General features: G+C 44.6%; 2 protein-coding genes across 4 annotated transcripts in view; one reads left to right on the top strand and one right to left on the bottom strand.

Moving 5' to 3' along the window:
- MBLAC2 (metallo-beta-lactamase domain containing 2) overlaps positions 1 to 1,574 on the bottom strand; it is a 26,003-nt gene extending 24,429 nt beyond the window's left edge. The window contains exon 1 of one of the 2 annotated variants that reach the window (XM_073678675.1): positions 1,053 to 1,574. In XM_073678675.1, the coding sequence (XP_073534776.1) occupies positions 1,053 to 1,455 (403 nt within the window). In that variant the 5' untranslated portion in view covers positions 1,456 to 1,574. Of the gene's footprint in view, positions 1 to 1,004 lie in introns of both variants that reach the window. The other variant, XM_073678667.1, reaches the window with a different exon arrangement.
- POLR3G (RNA polymerase III subunit G) overlaps positions 1,536 to 21,337 on the top strand; it is a 65,697-nt gene continuing 45,895 nt past the window's right edge. The window contains exons 1-3 of one of the 2 annotated variants that reach the window (XR_012320108.1): positions 1,587 to 1,733; positions 3,103 to 3,166; positions 17,237 to 21,304. Coding sequence is in view for 1 of the 2 variants with exons in the window: in XM_073678687.1 (XP_073534788.1) it covers positions 3,103 to 3,166 (64 nt within the window). In the remaining variant the exon portion in view is untranslated. Of the gene's footprint in view, positions 1,774 to 3,102; positions 3,167 to 17,236; positions 21,305 to 21,337 lie in introns of those variants that run through there. The other variant, XM_073678687.1, reaches the window with a different exon arrangement.

Genomic DNA, 21,337 nt, shown 5'->3' with positions numbered 1-21,337 from the left:
TGTATCTGTGTATGTATCTGGGTATGTATATATGTACTGTGTATGTATATATGTATCTGTGTACTGTGTATGTATATATGTACTGTGTATGTATATATGTATCTGTGCATGTATATATGTACTGTGTATGTATATATGTATCTATGTATATATGTACTGTGTATGTATCTGGGTATGTATATATGTACTGTGTATGTATCTGGGTATGTATATATGTACTGTGTATGTATATATGTATTGTGTATGTATATATGTATCTGTGCATGTATCTGGGTATGTATATATGTACTGTGTATGTATCTGGGTATGTATATATGTACTGTGTATGTATATATGTATCTGTGTACTGTGTATGTATATATGTACTGTGTATGTATATATGTATCTGTGCATGTATATATGTATCTGTGCATGTATATATGTATCTGTGTATGTATATATGTATCTGTGTATGTATGTATGTACTGTGTATGTATCTGGGTATGTATATATGTACTGTGTATGTATATATGTATCTGTGTACTGTGTATGTATATATGTACTGTGTATGTATATATGTATCTGTGCATGTATATATGTATCTGTGCATGTATATATGTATCTGTGTATGTATATATGTACTGTGTATGTATATATGTACTGTGTATGTATCTGGGTATGTATATATGTACTGTGTATGTATATATGTATCTGTGTACTGTGTATGTATATATGTACTGTGTATGTATATATGTATCTGTGTATGTATATATGTATCTGTGCATGTATATATGTATCTGTGCATGTATATATGTACTGTGTATGTATCTGGGTATGTATATATGTACGGTGTATGTATATATGTATCTGTGTACTGTGTATGTATATATGTACTGTGTATGTATATATGTATCTGTGCATGTATATATGTATCTGTGCATGTATATATGTACTGTGTATGTATCTGTGCATGTATATATGTATATATTTATCTGTGTATGTGTCTGTATATGTGTGGTGTTTACCGTCCTCCAGGATGTGGCTGGGGGTCACCGCCTGCACCTTGTACTGACTCGCACTCCAGCCGGGGGTCGGGGGCTTCACCACTTCGCTGTCAGACAGCCAGGTCACAGTCTCGAAGTTGTCTCCCCGGATGAGCGCCTCCGCCTCGTCCCGGTGCACCGCCACCTGCTCGAACTGGTGCAGGCCGCCGGCGTGATCGAAGTGAACGTGAGTGGCCACAGCCATGAGCGGCCGGCGCCCGGACCCCCCGTCCTTCCCGTGCGGGAGCAGCCCAGCAGCGCTCAGGTAATCCGGGAGGCTGCGCAGCCCGAGCCCTGTGTCTATCACCAGGTCCTGGTGGGAGCCGCGCACCAGCCAAATATTCGCCCGGTTTCCAGACTCATAAAAGCGCTCCTGTATCCAGTACACGCCGTCCCCCAGGGCCTTGTGCGCGTACCACTCCAGTGCGGCCATTGCGGGGCTTCCCTGGAGGCACACACCGGGAGGCACACACCGGGCGGCACACACCGGGCACGGCGCCTGTTGCTATCAGCACTTCGGGCAGCGCCCACACAATTGTCATGCAAGTAAGTGGAGTTTCCGAACGCGCCTCCACCAATAGGAGACGAGTCCTGAGTGTCGTCACCGGTGAGCGGACCAATGAGGAGGCAGCACTGGGGAAAGCTTCTGGGTACAACCGTCACTTCTGAGTCCCGCAGAGAAAATCGCAGTGGTCGGACCTCCTGATACTGGTACTGATTAACCCCTGCCATACTGATACTGGTGACACTGGTACTGATTAACCCCTGCCGCACTGATACTGGTGACACTGGTACTGATTAACCCCTGTCGTACTGATACTGGTGACACTGGTACTGATTAACCCCTGCCGCACTGATACTGGTGACACTGGTACTGATTAACCCCTGCCGCACTGATACTGGTGACACTGGTACTGATTAACCCCTGCCGCACTGATACTGGTGACACTGGTACTGATTAACCCCTGCCGCACTGATACTGGTGACACTGGTACTGATTAACCCCTGCCGCACTGATACTGGTGACACTGGTACTGATTAACCCCTGTCGTACTGATACTGGTGACACTGGTACTGATTAACCCCTGCCGCACTGATACTGGTGACACTGGTACTGATTAACCCCTGCCGCACTGATACTGGTGACACTGGTACTGATTAACCCCTGCCGCACTGATACTGGTGACACTGGTACTGATTAACCCCTGCCACCAGTATCAGTGTGGCAGGGGTTAATCAGTACCAGTGCCACCAGTATCAGTGTGGCAGGGGTTAATCTGTACCAGTGCCACCAGTATCAGTGCGGCAGGGGTTAATCTGTACCAGTGTCACCAGTATCAGTATGGCAGGGGTTAATCTGTACCAGTATCAGTATGGCAGGGGTTAATCTGTACCAGTATCAGTATGGCAGGGGTTAATCTGTACCAGTATCAGTACGGCATGGATTTCTCTTTATCTAGTTTACGATATGTCAGATCATTTGATATCAATATGACATTATGTCCTTATTTTATGATATGATGTATTATCATTAGTGTTGAGCGAGTATGTTCTATTAACCCTTTCGGCGAGTACGCTCGGGCCCAGCTCCGAGTATTTATAGCTGCTCGGTGATATGGTTGAATCGCTCCCGTGTGAATGATTTGCGACTGTTTGACAGTTTTAGTTCATGTAAGGAATGTCTATTTCTTACACATTCCTCACATGTAATAAAGCTGTCAAACAGTTGCAAATCATGCACACGGGAGTGATTCAAACACATCACCGAGCAGCTGTAAATACTCGGAGCTGGGCCCGAGCGTACTCGGACAGAACATACTCGCTCAACACTAATTATTATACTTAAGTGACCTCATATGGACTATACAGTGCATTATACGTGATATTACCCAGGTGTCCCCACTTTTTCCTGCATTTGTATCCCCCTATTCTTTTTGACTTATTGTGATATTGTTTATATACTTTTTAATTGTCTGTAATAAAGATGTTTTTAGCCCTTTGCAAAGAAGCCTCATATTTTTAAGTGTTTTTGGAAATGTGAGAAGTCATACAGTATGTGTCTTTGCTGTAATCTCTGCAGATGAGTCCTGGCCAAATGAAAAAGACGGGAAAAGTGAACGACTACATCAGAAAAAACATTAGATGTAAGTCACTATCTATAACTGTACTGTAACCTGTTACTTGTTCTGCAGCACTGGTATCTACCACTATATCTCACCATATGGCGGTAATATCAGTGTTGGTTTTTGTATAGAGTATTTCCAGTAACAGCGCGGTCATCTGCTGAGGTTCTCCTACATTCACGATTAGGGTCCGCCACTTAGTTACAATCAGGGTTACCGGTTTTGGGCCCATTTAGATGTTTCGACTTCCCTGAACCAAACTCCTAGTTACGCCTCTGATATTAACCCCTGGAAGACAGGCACCTTTCCTGGGCTTTGCGTTATTTCTTTTTGTGTTGATGTAGCTGTATGAGGGCTTGTATTGTACCGGATGAATCATGTATTGAATAGAACCATCTTGGGATACATACAGGTTATTGACCAACTGTTATCTTTTTTGGAGGGAGATATGGAAGAAAAAAGCAATTCTGCCATGTTTTGTTGTGTGCCAAGTTGTAGGTTTGAATGACACCATTCATTTTACCATTTAATGGACTGAAAGCTGGGCAAATATTCTGCGCCCTTTTCCCCTTTAGGGAGCTACTTTGCCAATATAGCTGCTACTGAGCTTCTCTGCCTGCCTTGGAACTACCACCCAGGGGATTCTCTTAGTCTCACGTTACCTGCTCTGATCCGTCCCGTTACCTCCTGGACTTGCATGCTCTATTTTACTCTGCTGGGCTTCCTGCCCCAGACCTCGGCTCCGGAGAATCACTCACTCCTTTTTGTCGCTTTCTCTTGTCTCTCCACAGGATCACACTATCTGTCCTCTTGGTCTCCTCTCACTTTAGGGACACCCACATCATGCAGCTCCGCTGAGTACTCAGACCAGAGGTCTGCTCTAGCTGCAAGCTAGGCCCTGTCTGACACACTACCAGGAAGTCCTCTCTGATCTTGCTACGTAGCACCTCCCTCTCTGGGCTGGTTCCAACTCTTAACTCTATCCATACCTACTCACTACCTGTTGCTGGGCAGAACACAACTCTATCACAGATAGTTTATTTTTGAAGAGGCTAAAAATGGGGGTGATTTAAACTTATATATATTTTTATTAAAACATTTTTTACAACTTTTATTATTTTTTTTTTAGTATCCCTAGGAGTTTTGAACCTGTGATCATTTGGTTGGGGTGCGGTGGGAGCCAGTGCACACGCACAATGGAAGTGGTGTCATCTGAAGGCCACTGTCAGAGATTCAAAACAGCATTTAAATAGTTAAACTGCGGAGATCAGTGGAAGCTTTGGTCTCTGCAGTTACAGGCAGTGTCAGGGATCTTAGATTAGTGGCTCCACTCCAGCAGTAAAATTAATAAAACCGATGGAGTGGCGCTTAAAGTGGAAAATTGCAGCATGCAATAGTTTCTTCCATATGTCTGGTCAGACTCTTCCAGTCACGTTTATGGGTGTGGAGATAAAAATGGTTCCCATAAGGAACATCCATATCCATCCATTCAAACAATATATAGAAAACTGAAAATGTGGCTTGTAAATTATTAATAACTGCTAATGTGGAAAAATGGATTGGACACAGATTACAAGTGAGAAAAAAACTTGTCTTGTTCTGGAATAAACTCTGACAATTTTTTATACTCTCGTGTGAGTCCGGCCTATCTGTCAGTGACAAATAGAAAGCGCATGAATACGGCTAGAATGCCTCCTGTGTGCTGCCCGAGTCGTTCACTGACCCATAGACGTGTGAGTGTGATCCATGACTGGGATAAAAATTGGATATATTAATCCACCACAAGCTATGCGTATCAATCAAGTACTACATTTCACTTGTAAAAATACCCCCAGTAGAGCAACTCTGATACCGACAGCTTTTAAACAAAAATGTCTTAATGACCTTTTTTTGGAGAGGAATAATATTACTATTGTACTCCTCGTTTAATAATCCCCCCCCGAAATTGAAAAGCCAAGGTTCATGGAACAATGGGAGGAAGACCTCGGCTTTACCATGTCACATGAAAGGTTAAGATACATTGTCAAAAGGCAGCAACCAGACCTCAGTCACTGAAACATCCCTTAAAACTCCCCAGAGAGCATATTATGTCCCAGCAAAATGACATAACATTTACCCCAACACAACAGACAGATGTTTCAGAGGATGTGTGCGGATTATAAGGCACACCCCAAATTTTTGGGAGGAAACTAGGAAAAAAATGTTTTTTAATAAACCTGTGGGTATTATAATCCGCTTACTTGGGGGGGCGGCGTTGGTAGAGCGGGGTCTCAGGGTTGCCGCTGGCTGTAGCAGGAGATGCTGCGGGGTCTAGGAGATGCTGTGGAGGTAGGAGATGCTGCAGGGTCCCAGAGATGGTGCAGAGGCAGGATGGGGTGTTCGGAGGCGACTGCTGCCCCCATGCTGTCTGCCAAGTTCTGCTGGAAGTGTTCGGTGGTGCGGGGGCTCCGCCGACATTTTGTGGCAGCCGGAACTCCGCAACCTTCCGTACTGTCATATGTGGTGGACTCCGGGAAAATGGCCCCCGGAGGCGGCGCATGCTCACATTGAGATCTCATTTTCCCGAAGTCCATAGAATAGGACAGTACGGAAGGTGCGGGGCTCCGGCTACCACAAAATGTTGTCGGAGCCCCCACACCACCGAACACCTCCAGCAGACAGGATGGGGACCGCAGCCGCCTCAGAACGCCCCGTCCTGCCTCCGCAGCATCTCCGGGACCCCGCTCCACCGCAGTCGGTAAGGTGATTTTGCTTTGTAATACGCACCCCTATTTTCCCCCCAAATCTGGGGGAAAAAAAGTGCGTCTTATAAAGCAAAATATACGGTAACTCAGTGGATGATATGAAACACATCTGGTGGGTATGCCCGCAGGTAAGAACCTTTTGGCAACATATCAGAACTCTGATGGTAACTATTATTAGAAGACCTACAGTGAAGGATATAAGTATTTGATCCCTTGCTGTTTTTGTAAGTTTGCCCACTGACAAAGACATGAACAGTCTATAATTTTAAGGTTAGGTTAATTTTAACATTGAGTGATAGAATATCCAAAAAAAAATCAAGAAAATCACATTGTATAAATTAGATAAATTTATTTGCATTTTGCAGCGAGAAATAAGTATTTGATCCCCTACAAACCATTATGAGTTCTGGCTCCTATAGACCAGTTAGACGCTCCTAATCAACTCTTTACCTGCATTAAAGACAGCTCATAGTCAGTCACCTGTATAAATGACTCCTGTCCACAGACTCAATTAATCAGTCAGACTCTAACCTCTACAACGTGGGCAAGACCAAAGAGCTTTCTAAGGATGTCAGGGACAAGATCATAGACCTGCACAAAGCTGGAATGGACTACAAAACCACAAGTAAGACGCTGGATGAGAAGGAGACAACGGTTGGTGCAATAGTAAGAAAATGGAAGAAATACAAAATGACTGTCAATCAACATCGATCTGGGGCACCATGCAAAATCTCACCTCGTGGAGTATCCCTGATCATGAGGAAGGTGAGAGATCAGCCTAAAACTAAACGGGGGGAAATTGATAATGATCTCAAGGCAGCTGGGACTACAGTCACCAAGAAAACCATTGGTAACACATTACTCCTTAAAGGTTTAAAATTCTGCAGTGCCCGCAAGATCCCCCTGCACAAGAAGGCACATGTGCAGGCCCATCTGAAGTTTGCCAATGAACACCTGGATGATTCTGTGAGTTATTGGGAGACGGTGCTGTGGTCAGATAAGACAAAAATTTAGCTCTTTGGCATTAACTCAACTCGCCTTGTTAGGAGGAAGAGAAATGCTGCCTATGACCCAAAGAACACCGTACCCACTGTCAAGCATGGAGGTGGAAACATTATGTTTTGGGGATGTTTCTCTGTTAAGGGCACAGGACTACTTCACCGCATCAATGGGAGAATGGATGGAGCCATGTTTCGTAAAATCCTGAGTGACAACCTCCTTCCCTCCGCCAGGACATTAAAAATAGGTCGTGGCTGGGTCTTCCAGCAAGACAATGACCCAAAACATACAGCCAAGGCAACAAAGGAGTGGCTCAAAAAGAAGCACATTAAGGTCATGAAGTGGCCTAGCCAGTCTCCAAACCTTAATCCCATAGAAAACTTATGGAGGGAGTTGAAACTCCGAGTTGCCAAGCGACAGCCTCAGAATCTTAATGATTTAGAGATGATCTGCAAAGAGGAGTGGACCAAAATTCCTCCTGACATGTGCGCAGCCCTCTTCATCAACTACAAAAAACGTCTGACTGCTGTGCTTGCCAACAAGGGATTTGCCACCAAGTATTAAGTGTTGTTTGCCAGAGGGATCAAATACTTATTTCTCACTGCAAAATGCAAATAAATTTCTCTAATTTATACAATGTGATTTTCTTGATATTTTTTGGGATATTCTCTCAATGTTAAAATTAACCTCCCCTTAAAATTATAGACTGTTCATCTCTTTGTCAGTGGACAAACTTAAAAAAACAGCAAGGGATCAAATAATTATTTCCTTCACTGTAACCAACTCGGTCCAACTGTTTTATTTTTGGGGATAAGCCCCCTGGAATTTCCAATAGAACCTTTAGGCCAAATAACTATATTTCTATGGCCTCAAGGATTTATATAGCATCAAAATGGAAAACCTCAACCCTATCTCTATCGATGGTTAAAGAAAAAATCAATGCTATAATGTTATATGAACAAATTGAGGTAACAAGATCAGACACCCCACAACATTTTTATAGCATTTAGACCCCTTGGATAGATCTCACATCTAACTCAAGCTCTGCACTTATCACCTTGACTCGCTGGTGTACTAGAACCTGCTGTATACTGAGCATTGTTTAAGGATTAATAATTACCAAAGCTCAAATACATGATTCATTATCTTGTTATTACAATATATCTCGTGTATTGTCAGTTACTTCAGTTACCATGTGTGTAATGTGAAAATGTGATATCCACGAAAAATTACATGATGATACTTGTCTCACACCCAACCTACTCTTTCACCCCCAATTTCTCCCCTCTCAATCCCCCCCGATCCATTTCCTCAATATATTTTTCTTTTATATTGCATTACTTATATTTTATTTTACGCAGACCCCCTGCATGGGGAACTCTCGCAGGTTATTTACTTCTGTATTAAAAGATGTTAATAAAATACTTTTGAAACTAAAAATTGGATATATTATGTGACACTAGTCAGTACTCACGGACCAGCCGTGAGGCAGAGTGGTCAAGAGGTCCAAGGTCAAAAGCCAGGAAGGTACATCAAGGACAGAGCGATAATACAAAGGGATACTCAGGGGCAAAGTTTGGGGTCTGGTAACTAAAGTCAGAATACTTCAAAGGCAAAAGGGGTTATACCAATGGGTAGTCGAAAGGCAAATACAAGGTCCAGCAACAAAAGATCAGAATATCAAACTACAAAGCAAAGAGAGGCTATCCATACGGCAGCTGAGCTGTCACTCACAGTGCGGACAGCACGACATGCCCCTGCTATCCATAGGGTAGCTGAGCTGTCACTCACAATACTGACAGCACGACACTCCGCTGCTATCAATAGGGTGGCTGAGCGGTAACTCACAAAGAATGATGGAATTGTTACATATTACACATACATAAAAATGGACATCTGAATGAGGTCCCAGGTCCACTGCATCCTCTAGTGTGGTCTGATTTATGGATCGGACTAGCGCATGTAAATAGCAGACAGCTCCTACGCCTGACCTCTCTGCAGACGGGTAGATGAGGCTGCATTTGGAGTCAGTCACATCTATAGTTTGCAAATGTGACTGAACTGATAAACTCAGAAAACAATGTGCATCCCACGCTGTCCTGTCTGTATACTCTTTTGCTTCCTCCCCTGCCCAGGAGCTGTGGTATGATCAGACCATGTTCATGCACGGTCAGACACAGCCATTACACAGTACACAGCAAGGACAAATTTATAAGATTATCCCAGCACAGGAACATGCTTTTTAACAACTTATTATTATTCCAACATCTATTGATTAAAATTTAATTTTTTTCGTGGGAAAACCCCTTTAAGAGGTGTCTGACTCTGGCACATCTCCTCATCAACACCAGTGTGGACCATGCCAGTCTTGATGAATTAAGGCCCTTTGTTTTTCTGAAATGTTGCAGCTTTTCAGAATGAGGCATTATTCAGACATCCATTTTTCACGTATGTGGTCTGTGTGTTTCACAGATGGAAAACATACCCATCATAATCTATGGAGCGGTTCTCATGTCTGTGGTTTTTTGGCGACCAAGTAGCCGGAAAAAAATTCTGGAAACACTTCTGTTTTTGATCCAAGTCAAGAATTGAAATTCTGCAGATTAAAACGCACTGCAAATCCTGACAGGAAAATTGCTGATCATGTGTACTGCACTTCAGAATTCTCATAGACATTGATGGGATAAGGTTTCCAATGCATTTCCAACGCACCGTGTGCACTGAGCCTTATAGTACAGAAAAGCATTGATTCTGCACTTAAAAAAATAACTGCAGTTTTTACATGTGTAGCACCCTGAGGATTCGGCTGCTACAGGGGTATTGCACCTCAACCCAGAGGTGTGATATTCCACTCCAGGGTAAGGATGGAGTGTGGAACTGAGCTCAGTTAGCTGCATGCACTACACACATCCCATTTCCGGGGAACAGACCGATGGTACTCCCACTAGAGAAATGTGCAGGTACGACAGTGTCTGTTCCTGGCTGGAGTGGGAGGGGGGTGGAACATCCCAGTAGTGTAGGGGCAGATAGGGGGAGCAGTCTGGGTAGAGCTAGGAGCTCATTGGGTGCTGGTCACCTGAGCTCACACATAGAGGGAGTATATAAGGTGGGAACCATCTTAGATCAGGGTCAGTCTGTGAGACGTCAGTCTTTTGTAGAGGTTTGGTCAGTCTGAGAGAGCCTGAGAAGCAGAGAGAGAGGAGAAAGAAGGACCCAGAAGGGGGAGAAGAGGGAACTCCAAGAACCCAAAATTAGATCAGAGGGTGAAGAGTTGGCAACAGGGTACCGGATCCCAAGCTGGTGGAGGCTACAGCACACCTTAGCCAGAGACCGGAGGTCGTGGGCAGGATCTGCCACGACCACCCACTAAATCCACCCGGAAGGCAAACCAAGAATAGGGTCAGGGAACCCAGAGACAAGGGTTTACCAACAAGAGGCCCGAGGGAGCCGGACTTAGGTGGATCCCTGGTGGGGAAGGCCAGAGAGAAGGACAAGTCAGAAAGGGAGCTCAGGACCACGCTCCAGAATCACCTGGGGGTTGGCCGAGTCCAAGACCTGGTGGACGCAGCACGGCTCGGGCGGTCACTTAAGGCCAGAGTGACCACAAGAACAGCAGTAAGTAAAAACCCTGAACTGCACAGCCCGGCTCGGAGTCTTCTTAACATCCACACTGCACCACCACTACCACCATCCTCTACACCTGACCCCCTGAGGCTATACCCCTCCCGTTGGGGGTTATACTACCAGAGCTGCACAAGCACCACCAGCCTCAGCGGACCCTGCTGCAGCGGCGGCCGTATTGACCGCAAATCAACGGGTGGCGTAGTCGACACAAAGAACACTAATAACATCTATAAGGACTGCCGCACACTGAGCTTGACACCCTGGGCACGGACCGGGTCACCGCCACTCGGAGACTACAACCCCCATCTGATCCGGCTCCGGGTATCCCCCAAACAACACTGGCCCAGGGGGCGCGTCACATGCATTTTTTAGGCTCCACATAGAAGTCTCCAGAGAAAAAATATCTCCAAAACTGCACAGTTCAGCAGCGTCTTTAGACACACAGGGAGGGCAGTTTTCATGAAATCACATCCACTTTGCTTGGACAGTGTTCACACGTTGCTCTTTTGCTGCTTTTTTCAGCAGCTAAAACCTGATCTCTTGTCAGTAAAAAAAAAAATGTAAAAAACAGGTTTTGCTTGCATTTTTTGTTGCTTTTTTGCGGCGTTTTTTGCAGCATGTATTGTCTCGCACGGACATGCTTCAACTGGATGTGCGTCCAAGGTCGCACATCCACCTAAAATTTCTAATGGCGTCAGCAAGCCCATCGGTCGCTACGCCCCTGCTTACACGGTGTATAGGAGGCTATGTGGGGTTTATACTGTATATAGGAGGCTATGTGGGGGCTCATACTGTATATAAGAGCTTATGTGGGAGCTCATACTTTATATAGGAGGATATGTGGGAGCTCATATTGTATACAGGGCTCATATTGTATTTAGAGAGTCTATGTGGTGGCTCATAATGTATATAGGGGACTATCTGATGGTTCATACTCTATATAGCATTCTGTGTGGAGCTCGTACTTTATATAGAAGGCTATGTAGGGGCTCATAATGTAAATAGGAGGCTATGTTGGGGCTCTTAATGTATATAGGGGGCTATGTAGCGGTTCATACTGTGTTTAAGAGGCTTTATGGGGGCTGTGTGGTGACTCATACTGTATATCGGATGATATGTGGGGGCTCATACAGTATATAGGAGGCTATGTGGGGGCTTATACTGTATATAGGGGGCTATGTGGGGGCTCATACTGTGTATAGGAGGCTATGTGGGGGCTTATACTCTAAATAGGAGACTATGTGGGAACTCATACTGTGAATGGTAGGCTATGTGGGAGCTCACACTTTATATAGGAGGCTATGTGGGAGCTCATATTGTATATAGAGAGGCTATGTGGGTGCTTACACTCTATACAAAGGGCTATGTAGTGGCTCATAGAATATATAGAGGGGCTATGTGGGGTCGTATATTGTATATATGAAGCTGTGTTCAGGCTCATACTGTATATAGGAGGCTATGTGGGGGTTCATAATGTATATAGGAGTCTATGTGGGGACTCATACTGTATATAAGAGGTTATGTGGGAGCTTATACTGTATACAGAAAGTTGTTTGATGACTTGCATATAGAGAGGGTATGTGGGGGATTATATTATATATAGGAGGCTATGTGGTGGCTCATACTGTATATAGAGAGGCTATGTCGGTGCTTACACTGTATATCAAGGGGATATGTGAGGGCTCATACTGTATGTAGAAAGCTGTGTGTGAGCGCTTACGGTATAGAGGGGGCTGTACATAGGCTCATACGGTATATAGGGGGTGTCAGCATACTTAATTCTGCTCAAAATTAAGTGATACAATTAATATTAATATAAATTAATAGTTGTAATTAATATTAATATTGAGCAGAATTAATTTCAGTCTATTGGTTCGGCCCTCCAGAACAGTCACAGTCTCTCATGTGGGCCCTCGGGAAAAGTAATTGCCCACCCTTGGTATATAGTAATATTGTCTATAGTGTCCTCTCCTATTTACTGGCCATTTATCCTACAGTAGTATATCCACCTCCCCATCCAACCATCCATATAATGTAATATTTTGTATTACTGGGATATATGGGTTATTATTGTGGATTTATCACTATTCAAACCAGTAGAAACTACTCCGGAATCACATTGTTTGGCAATAATGACATTGTGGCAATTTGTAAAAGGTTTCAGAGGTCAAGGTAGATAATTAATTTCATATATATGGTAATGAATTGGTTGCATGGCCTGGTCTCGTCCCTTTAAATAACAGCTGCTGCTCCTGCTGATGATATCACGGAATGTTGTGGTTTCTGGCTCCGCCCCCTTGCATTATGACATCACACACATTATAAGAGTCTTTATTCTATATAATACAAGCAGGTCCTAAACAAATAGTGAACCCCTCAGATTAGGTAACATTCAACTTTTACAGCATTTCTTCCAATAGTAAAAGGATATATAGAATGTGACCGGATTTATCTCCAACTACAGAAATGACAGTGATTTACCGATTCTCCATCACATCTTATTGGTTTCTGACTTTTTTGCTCATCACATCCATAGAATAGTTAGAATTGAGAGAATCCCCTCGGCCATAACTGGAACACAACGACTTCTCGATTCTTGGTCCATGTATTGTTTTACAATCATCCAAATCTGGGAGATTAAAGTTATATCCTGTAAAGGGAACACAGGTAACCTGGAGATAATTATGTAATTGTCGGGTGTTATTGAGACATAGGCCACGGCCCCACTATCAGTATTTGGTCAGTATTCGGTCAGTATTTTTTCTCAGGAGTGGGAGCCAAATCCAGGTGAGAAACAATCAGAGAAAAGGTATAATAGAAACAAGTCACCAATTCTGCATTTATCACCCACTCCTGGTTTTGGCTGCCTCTCCTGAAAAAAAATACGGACCGAATACTGACCAAATACCGATAGTGGGGCCGTGGCCATATAGTGATATACAATCCAGATCAAAAATATAAATCCGACCAATATTGGGAAATCCTTGCACAATACCGATGTACAGTGGGTACTGAAAGTATTCAGACCCCTTTAAATTTTTCACTCTTTGTTTCATTGCAGCCATTTGGTAAATTCTAAAAAGTTCACTTTTTTCTCATTAAAGTACACTCTGCACCCCATCTTGACTGAAAAAAAACAGAAATGTAGAAATTTTTGCAAATTTGTTAAAAAAGAAAAACTGAAATATCACATGGTCATAAGTATTCAGACCCTTTGCTCAGACACTCATATTTAAGTCACATACTGTCCAGCTCCTTGTGATCCTCCTTGAGATGGTTCTACTCCTTCATTGGAGTCCAGCTGTGTTTAATTAAACTGATATGGAAAACAAAAACAGTAGGAGCGCCAATGGTGAAGAGCCTGAGGTTTGGGGGGGGGGGAAATGAAGAGGAAGATGTTGTGACCACTCACCTGGTCCTGTTGTGCAAAGGAGCCCCGCACAACAAGGGAAAACGCTTCCAGGTGGGAGTCTGTAAGATGATCACAACTTAGCAGGAACTGTTGTAGGGAGCTTCTGTCTGCTTCAGCGGTCACATGACCAGGACCGTGTGACCGAAGTGGGCATTCCACAATGACATCACGGCAGGTCCTGTAGTAGGCTAGTTGTAAACAGAGCAGCTTCCACCGCTCTCCACAAGGGAGATTAGCAATCATGAAAGAAGGAATTCTGCGGTGTTAGTGAAGCGCTAGAACAACTAGACAGTGGATTAGGTTATAACACACAAACCTTTTATTGTTTAGTACGCTCTCTAACGCCACGACGCGTTTCGATAGCAGACATCTGCTATCGAAACGCGTTGTGGCGTTAGAGAGCGTACTAAACAATAAAAGGTTTGTGTGTTATAACCTAATCCACTGTCTAGTTGTTCTAGCGCTTCACTAACACCGCAGAATTCCTTCTTTCTTAATTAAACTGATAGGCTGGGTGCCCACTTAGCGTTTTTCAAGCGTTTATGCTGCGGAATTTCCGCAGCGGAAACGCTTGTGAAACGCTAGGTAATCCGCACCCCATGGTCCCCAAGGGGATTCCGCATGTTCTATGCACATGCTGCGGATTTTTCTGCAGCGTTTATGCTGCGTACAAAAATCCGCAGTATTTCATTTAATTTTGCAGAAGCGCAGCCGAACTCCCGCCATTGACTTGCATTGAAACGCATAGAAACCGCGACTGTACATTTGTACAAGCGGCTTCTATGCGTCTCTATGTGCGGATGGTACCCAGTTCTGGAGGAGAGGAGACTCTCATCCAGACCTGGGTACCATTGTACCTGTAAAAAAAGAATAAAATAACAAATAAAGTTTATACTCACCTTTCCGAAGGCTTCTCTCTGAATGCCGGCATCGCTTGAGGACCTGCGGTGACGTCACAGTCATGTGACCGCAGGCCCTTCACCTCTCTGTCTCGTGATATGCCGGCAGCCGGGAACCAGCCAGGAAGCAGCGCTGCAGCACACGCCGGGGCCTCGGGGGTGAGTATAGCTTTATTTGTTTTAATTTTTACGGTTCACACTGTATAAATCCATGCTGGTTGCATGGATATATACAGTGTGACCTAGTTGTCAAGCACTTTCCAAGTGATGCTATCGCCTGGAAAGCGCTTGTCAATCTGCATGCGGAAACGCATGTGAATCCGCATGTGGATCCGCATGTATTCTGCAGGAAAAACGCATGCACAATCTGCATGCGTTTTTTCTGCCAGGGAGATGCAGAAATGCTACAGAAATTTTCTGCTTCATTTCTGCATCGTGGGCACATAGCCATAGGACTTGATTTGGAAAGGCACACACCTGTCTATATAAGACCTCACAGCTCACTGTGCATGTCAGACCCAATGAGAATGATGAGCTCAAAGGAACTGCCCAAGGAGCTCAGAGACAGAATTGTGGCAAGGCAAGGCACAGATCTGGCCAAGGTTACAAAAGAATTTCTGCATTACTCAAGGTTCCTAAGAGCACAGCCTCCATAATCCTTAATTGGAAGAAGTTTGGGACCACCAGAAGTCTTGCTAGACCTAGCCGTCCAGCCAAACTGAGCAATTTTGGGAGAAGAGCTTTGGTGAGAGAGGTAAAGAAAAAACCCAAGATCACTGTGGCTGCTGAGCTCCAGAGATGCAGTAGAGAGATGGGAGAAAGTTCCACAAAGTCAACTATCACAGGAGCCCTCCACCAGTCGGGCCTTTATGGCAGAGTGGTCCGATGGAAGCCCCTCCTCAGTGCAAGAAATATGAAAGCCCGCATAGAGTTTGCTCAAAAACACATGAAGGACTCCCAGACTATGAGAAATAAGATTCTCTGGTCTGATGAGACGAAGATACAACTTTTTGGTGATAATTCTAAGCGGTATGTGTGGAGAAAAACAGGCACTGCTCATCACCTGCCCAGTACAATCCCAACAGTGAAACATGGTGGTGGCAGCATCATGCTATTGGGGTGTTTTTCAGCTGCAGGGACAGGACGACTGGTTGCAATTGAAGGAAACATGAATGCGGCCAAGTACAGAGATATCCTGGATGAAAACCTCTTCCAGAGTTCTCTGGACCTCAGACTTGGCCGAAGGTTCACCTTCCAACAAGACAATGACCCTAAGCACACAGCTAAAATAACAAAGGAGTGGCTTCAGAACAACTCTGTGACCATTCTTGACTGGCCCAGCCACAGCCCTGACCTAAACCCCATTGAGCATCTCTGGAGAGACCTGAAAATGGCTGTCCACCAACGTTCACCATCCAACCTGATGGAACTGCAGAGGATCTTTAAGGAAGAATGGCAGAGGATCCCCAAATCCAGGTGTGAAAAACTTGTTGCATCATTCCCAAGAAGACTCATGGCTGTACTAGCTCAAAAGGGTGCTTCTGCTCAATACCGAGCAAAGGGTCTGAATACTTATGACCATGTGATATTTCAGTTTTTCTTTTTTAATAAATTTGCAAAAATTTCTACATTTCTGTTTTGCTTTTTAGAATTTACCAAATGGCTGCAATGAAACAAAGCGTGAAACATTTAAAGGGGTCTGAATACTTTCCGTACCCACTGTATATACATATTAGCTCAATATATAGTGAAACTATACAAATATTCCCCAACATTGGTAGGATTCCTATTGTTTGATCTCCAGTATGTTGGGCAATGCACTTCAATGGAAGCCAGCAGTAACAGCCACCACTTGTGAGGTCACGGAGTGTTGGGGTTGTTCGTTCTGCCCACATTAGTTGTTGCTTGTTAGATCACAGAATGTTGGGGTTGTTGGTTCTGCCCCATTAGATGCTTCATATGATGTCACTGAATGTTATGGTTGTTAGCTCCGCCCACATTAGCTCTTATTTGTCATGTCATGGAAGGTTTTGGATGTTGGTTTTGCCCCCATAAGCTACTACTTGTGATGTCACCAAATGTGGAAGGTAGCTCTTCAGAACAGATTGGCTCTTGACTACCTGTTAGCAATTGAAGGTGGAACTTGTGCTGTTATAGGTGAGGAATGCTGTTCCGAGATTGAAGATGCATATGGTTCAATTGAAAGAAACATGGATAAGGTAAAGGAGCTGCAACAAAAAGCTAGAGATATATCCAAAGAGGGATGGAATCCTTTCTCCTGGATGGGGTCTATCGAAGTTTGGTTAAACAATATACTCTCAATTCTGCTAAAGCCCATAGTGGTAGTGATAGCATTAATTGTATTCATCTTGATTGCCTGGAAATTATTAATGTGATGTGTTTCTTATTGCAGGAAATGAATTATACAATGGAAGTGGAACCATAGGAAAGATGACACTACAGCTACAGAGGTGACCGTCTGATAGCCCAGCTCGACTACCCACCTCTCCTGAAGACCCTTTCAGCTTTTTGAGACTTGCGCGGAGGACATCATCTCTGAAAATAGGGTCCCACAGCTGCACCCCATCAGTTTGAGATGCACTCTTAGAAGAGTCAATGCCCTGAGACCACAGGGGGGCGCGGAGCCCCTCACTTTGTCACTGAGGATGATTTCATTCTCCAGGGATTACTCCGGAGTGGTCCTTGTGGTGGGATGCAGGTCTGGACAGCTGTCGTCATCCTATTAGATAGACATGAAAGAATGTATGTGTGTGTGTGTATGCTGTCATAAACATTGAGTGAATGCTTAGATGAAGTGGCAACTATTAGGCAGCCAGGAATGGATGTCTGACATCCCATGATCTATGCAGACTAGCTGTATACTTCATGTAGTATGGGCTGTCTACAGGGGTTATTTCACGTTAGGCAGGAACATAGCTAGCTTACACAATGTGTGATAATGAAAATATCAAAGAAAGATGAACCCTGCGCAAGAACTATATATGGGCCCCCTTTCCCCTTGGGCCCCTGTGCGGCCGCAGAGGTTGCACCAATGATATGTCTGGTCCTGACTGGAACCATAGGAAAGATGACACCACAGCTACAGAGGTGACCGTCTGATAGCCTAGCTCGACTACCCACCTCTCCTGAAGACCCTTTCAGCTTTTTGAGACTTGGGTGGAGGACATCATCTCTGAAAATAGGGTCCCACAGCTGCACCCCAACAGTTTGAGCAGCACTCTTAGAAGAGTCAATGCCCTGAGACCACAGGGGGGCGCGGAGCCCCTCACTTTGTCACTGAGGATGATTTCATTCTCCAGAGATTACTCCGGAGTGGTCCTTGTGGTGGGATGCAGGTCTGGACAGCTGTCGTCATCCTATTAGATAGACATGAAAGAATGTATGTGTGTGTGTGTGTGTGTGTGTATGCTGTCATAAAGATTGAGTGAATGCTTAGATGAAGTGGCAACTATTAGGCAGCCAGGAATGGATGTCTGACATCCCATGATCTATGCAGACTAGCTGTATACTTCATGTAGTATGGGCTGACTACAGGGGTTATTTCACGTTAGGCAGGAACATAGCTAGCTTACACAATGTGTGATAATGAAATTATCAAAAAAGATGGACCCTGTGCGAGAACTATATATGGGCCCTCTGCTGCCCAATAGCTCATCATAATGCACAATTCCATCTGCATTGGAGGTGCAAATGGGCTCTTTTCTCTTGGGCCCCTGTGTGGCCACAGAGGTTGCACCAATGATCTGTCCGCCGCTGTTTAGAATCATATGAAGGATGACACTACAGCTACAGAGGTGACCGTCTGATAGCCTAGCTCGACTACCCACCTCTCCTGAAGACCCTTTCAGCTTTTTGAGACTTGGGTGGAGGACATCACCTCTGAAAATAGGGTCCCACAGCTGCACCCCAACAGTTTGAGCAGCACTCTTAGAAGAGTCAATGCCCTGAGACCACAGGGGGGCGCGGAGCCCCTCACTTTGTCACTGAGGATGATTTCATTCTCCAGGGATTACTCCGGAGTGGTCCTTGTGGTGGGATGCAGGTCTGGACAGCTGTCGTCATCCTATTAGATAGACATGAAAGAATGTATGTATGTATGTGTGTGTGTATGCTGTCATAAAGATTGAGTGAATGCTTAGATGAAGTGGCAACTATTAGGCAGCCAGGAATGGATGTCTGACATCCCATGATCTATGCAGACTAGCTGTATACTTCATGTAGTATGGGCTGACTACAGGGGTCATTTCACGTTAGGCAGGAACATAGCTAGCTTACACAATGTGTAATAATGAAATTATCAAAAAAGATGGACCCTGTGCGAGAACTATATATGGGCCCTCTGCTGCCCAATAGCTCATCATAATGCACAATTCCATCTGCATTGGAGGTGCAAATGGGCTCTTTTCTCTTGGGCCCCTGTGTGGCCACAGAGGTTGCACCAATGATCTGTCCGCCGCTGTTTAGAATCATATGAAGGATGACACTACAGCTACAGAGGTGACCGTCTGATAGCCTAGCTCGACTACCCACCTCTCCTGAAGACCCTTTCAGCTTTTTGAGACTTGGGTGGAGGACATCATCTCTGAAAATAGGGTCCCACAGCTGCACCCCAACAGTTTGAGCAGCACTCTTAGAAGAGTCAATGCCCTGAGACCACAGGGGGCGCGGAGCCCCTCACTTTGTCACTGAGGATGATTTCATTCTCCAGGGATTACTCCGGAGTGGTCCTTGTGGTGGGATGCAGATCTGGACAGCTGTCGTCATCCTATTAGATAGACATGAAAGAATGTATGTGTGTGTGTGTGTGTGTGTATGCTGTTATAAAGATTGAGTGAATGCTTAGATGAAGTGGCAACTATTAGGCAGCCAGGAATGGATGTCTGACATCCCATGATCTATGCCGACTAGCTGTATACTTCATGTAGTATGGGCTGACTACAGGGGTTATTTCACGTTTGGCAGGAACATAGCTAGCTTACACAATGTGTGATAATGAAAATATCAAAGAAAGATGAACCCTGCGCAAGAACTATATATGGGCCCCCTTTCCCCTTGGGCCCCTGTGCGGCCGCAGAGGTTGCACCAATGATATGTCTGGTCCTGACTGGAACCATAGGAAAGATGACACCACAGCTACAGAGGTGACCGTCTGATAGCCTAGCTCGACTACCCACCTCTCCTGAAGACCCTTTCAGCTTTTTGAGACTTGGGTGGAGGACATCATCTCTGAAAATAGGGTCCCACAGCTGCACCCCAACAGTTTGAGCAGCACTCTTAGAAGAGTCAATGCCCTGAGACCACAGGGGGGCGCGGAGCCCCTCACTTTGTCACTGAGGATGATTTCATTCTCCAGAGATTACTCCGGAGTGGTCCTTGTGGTGGGATGCAGGTCTGGACAGCTGTCGTCATCCTATTAGATAGACATGAAAGAATGTATGTGTGTGTGTGTGTGTGTGTGTGTATGCTGTCATAAAGATTGAGTGAATGCTTAGATGAAGTGGCAACTATTAGGCAGCCAGGAATGGATGTCTGACATCCCATGATCTATGCAGACTAGCTGTATACTTCATGTAGTATGGGCTGTCTACAGGGGTTATTTCATGATAGGCAGGAACATAGCTAGCTTACACAATGTGTGATAATGAAATTATCAAAAAAGATGGACCCTGTGCGAGAACTATATATGGGCCCTCTGCTGCCCAATAGCTCATCATAATGCACAATTCCATCTGCATTGGAGGTGCAAATGGGCTCTTTTCTCTTGGGCCCCTGTGTGGCCACAGAGGTTGCACCAATGATCTGTCCGCCGCTGTTTAGAATCATATGAAGGATGACACTACAGCTACAGAGGTGACCGTCTGATAGCCTAGCTCGACTACCCACCTCTCCTGAAGACCCTTTCAGCTTTTTGAGACTTGGGTGGAGGACATCACCTCTGAAAATAGGGTCCCACAGCTGCACCCCAACAGTTTGAGCAGCACTCTTAGAAGAGTCAATGCCCTGAGACCACAGGGGGCGCGGAGCCCCTCACTTTGTCACTGAGGATGATTTCATTCTCCAGGGATTACTCCGGAGTGGTCCTTGTGGTGGGATGCAGATCTGGACAGCTGTCGTCATCCTATTAGATAGACATGAAAGAATGTATGTGTGTGTGTGTGTGTGTATGCTGTTATAAAGATTGAGTGAATGCTTAGATGAAGTGGCAACTATTAGGCAGCCAGGAATGGATGTCTGACATCCCATGATCTATGCCGACTAGCTGTATACTTCATGTAGTATGGGCTGTCTACAGGGGTTATTTCATGATAGGCAGGAATATATCTAGCTTACATAATGTGTGATAATGAAAATATCAAAAGAGTGAGATACTGTGGAAGAAATTATAACTCAATTGTCTTTCCCTTGATCTTAATAATGCTTGGTACATGTATCAGAAATAGAATATCTGTTTGAATAATAATTAGAAAATTTTCAATAAAAACGTTTTTTTTTT

Source organism: Phyllobates terribilis, unplaced genomic scaffold (assembly GCF_046119375.1).
Source record: "Phyllobates terribilis strain yellow unplaced genomic scaffold, ASM4611937v1 Scaffold_1__5_contigs__length_1240528914, whole genome shotgun sequence".
NCBI classification, from domain to species: Eukaryota; Metazoa; Chordata; class Amphibia; order Anura; family Dendrobatidae; genus Phyllobates; species Phyllobates terribilis.
The sequence above is the reverse complement of the archived record's forward strand: the minus strand, read 5'-3'. Positions and strand labels throughout refer to the sequence as shown.